This window comes from Geospiza fortis, unplaced genomic scaffold (genome assembly GCF_000277835.1).
Source record: "Geospiza fortis unplaced genomic scaffold, GeoFor_1.0 scaffold237, whole genome shotgun sequence".
Classification (NCBI taxonomy): Eukaryota; Metazoa; Chordata; class Aves; order Passeriformes; family Thraupidae; genus Geospiza; species Geospiza fortis.
In genome coordinates, this window is record NW_005054319.1 from 5,532,198 (window position 1) to 5,534,433 (window position 2,236).

The following is a 2,236-nucleotide window of genomic DNA, read 5'->3' on the forward strand; positions in this document are numbered from 1 at the left end:
CACCATGAAATGGTGCTCCCTCTGCCTTGAGGACTGTGTCCTCTCTTCCAACACATCCAAGCCAATTCTGCTGCTGCCCAGCTTCACACCAGGTCCTTCCTCACCACCTGCTGCTTCCTGTCAGGAGGCTGCTCCTGTCCTTGCCCAGCCAGTCATGTCAGGAGCTGCTGCTACACCTGCACCCTCTCCAGGGACACCCCCAGCAGCAAACACCATGAAGATGGTGGGCAACCAGCCCAGCCCTCTCCTTCAGGGAATCTCTTGTCAGAAAGAAGTGGGGTGGGGGTGGTACTAACCTGAGTCTCCAAGCTGGTGTAGGGACTAGGAGGTTCAATCTACAAAGAGAGCAGACAGAAACAGCCATTACTCTGGAATAGTGGAAAAGAAGGTGTTCTGAGCTGTTATTGGTCCAAAGTGATATCAGGAACAAACACACCTTCTTCAACAAGGATGGCAGGATTATTTTTAAATTTTCTTTTAAGATTTACCACTTTTCCTGACATCTGAAACCACACAGAACTTACAGAATCTCTACGATATTTGGATGAGCAAAAAAAGTTGCAGTAACAGGAGTATACTAGAAGGTCATGTGCAGGCCCTGACATCTTTGATTTGATTCTCTTTTACAATTCCTTGATTACAGCTGACTGGTTTTAGATCAGACTAATATTTGACTGGTGCTCCTGTAATTTCAAGGCATTAAGACCTTTTCAGAAAGTTGATCAAGACTTGATACTGAAAGGGTTGGCCACATCCTTGACAAAATTTTTCTTCTTAACAGCTGCAGTTAGCTGTGCTTATTTTGTTTTCCATTATATTTCCTCCTAATTAAAGCTTCTCTCCAGTTCTGCACATTATAATGCAAGTGCACTGTACATTTTTTGCAGTCTGGCGTCTTCCTTGGTGTCAAAAATCTGAACTCTTAGCTTAGCTTGGCCAGAGGATTCAAACCTCATTAAAAACTTTAAACACAAAAGCACAAAATCGTCTATTTAGCCTGTTAATTAAAAGGTTAGCAAGAGATAACATCCCTGTAGGAAACTCCATCATTAGTGTTCTGGGATTAGCACTCAGGCAAAATCTTTAAAAGCACATCCTTTAAAGTATAAGGAACATTTAAAACCTCAGTCCTGCTGGTCCAGGTATTACTCTGCAAGGTCTTGCTCTCCACATCCTGTTTAATTGGAAAGCCTAACAGAGCAGAACCAGGTCAATGGTGCTCTCTCAAATCCATCACATCTGTCTCAATTAGACGCTTTTCGTTAAAGAAAATTCTTGCCTATCAGATTATCAGGCTCCTGAGACTAATTTTGAATTTGGAGCCATTGTGATTCTCACTTTGGCTAAATCACAGAATGGGAAAAAAAAAAGTGGGCTTCCTCCAAGAAACTATATATTTCTGTTACTTTTAATTATGCCTATAAAACAGCTTTTAATAATCAGTATAAATATACTAAAGGAAAAACAAGCTATCAACCCAGGAAAAAAAGTTTAAGGAGGAAATTGGCCTTGAAAGCCCTGACACACCTTTCCTCCACTCAGCAAGCCATGGGGCAGGCAGCACAGGGTGCACAGGTGGAAAAGCCCATGATTGCCTCTGTCACACTGCTAACTCAGAAGAGGCTGATGAAAGGTTACATTTAACACCAGAGCACCATTATGACACAGATGTAGTAGATATTGTCTGACAACTGGCCAAATGACACCAAGAGTGGAAGGAAACTGAGAAACCTCAATGAAATTCAAATATCATGTCATCAGCTAAGCCAGAGGAGGAAAGAAATCATCTGAAGGTGAGAGACGAGGTGAGAGGACTCTTGTCCTTGGACTGCCTTACTCTAAAACAAATGAGGGCAACACTCACACAGACTTAGCTGGGATAAACTCATCCATTTTGCAGCTGGACTCTTAAGCAATGCTAGTTTGGTCACAACACTGTCCTCCATTGTGCCACTCACATTTATATCATAACAGCAGGATCACAACACTAGCAGGTGTGTGGGGCAGACAGAATACAAAGTGTGTTTAAATACAAAAAGCAAAATAGTGCTGTAACAAAGCACAGCTCAGCTGCACAGGCTCCCCTTTGGGAGATCATCTGGATTTTCTCAGTCGGTGCCAATTTGACTACAGACAAAAGCTTTTTCAACATGCACTGTTCACTTCCAAATGACAGTATTTCCATAAGAGGAAGTAGCTACTGTATGTATAAAACATCCTGGAAAGAGCAGGGCAT

General features: G+C 42.3%; 1 protein-coding gene across 1 annotated transcript in view; it reads right to left on the bottom strand.

Moving 5' to 3' along the window:
• Positions 1-2,236, bottom strand: part of XYLT1 (xylosyltransferase 1) — a 138,909-nt gene that overhangs the window by 136,447 nt on the left and 226 nt on the right. Inside the window, exon 2 of the mRNA XM_031056573.1 lies at positions 297-335. Within this exon, the coding sequence (XP_030912433.1) occupies positions 297-335 (39 nt within the window). The remainder of the gene's footprint in view (positions 1-296; positions 336-2,236) is intronic.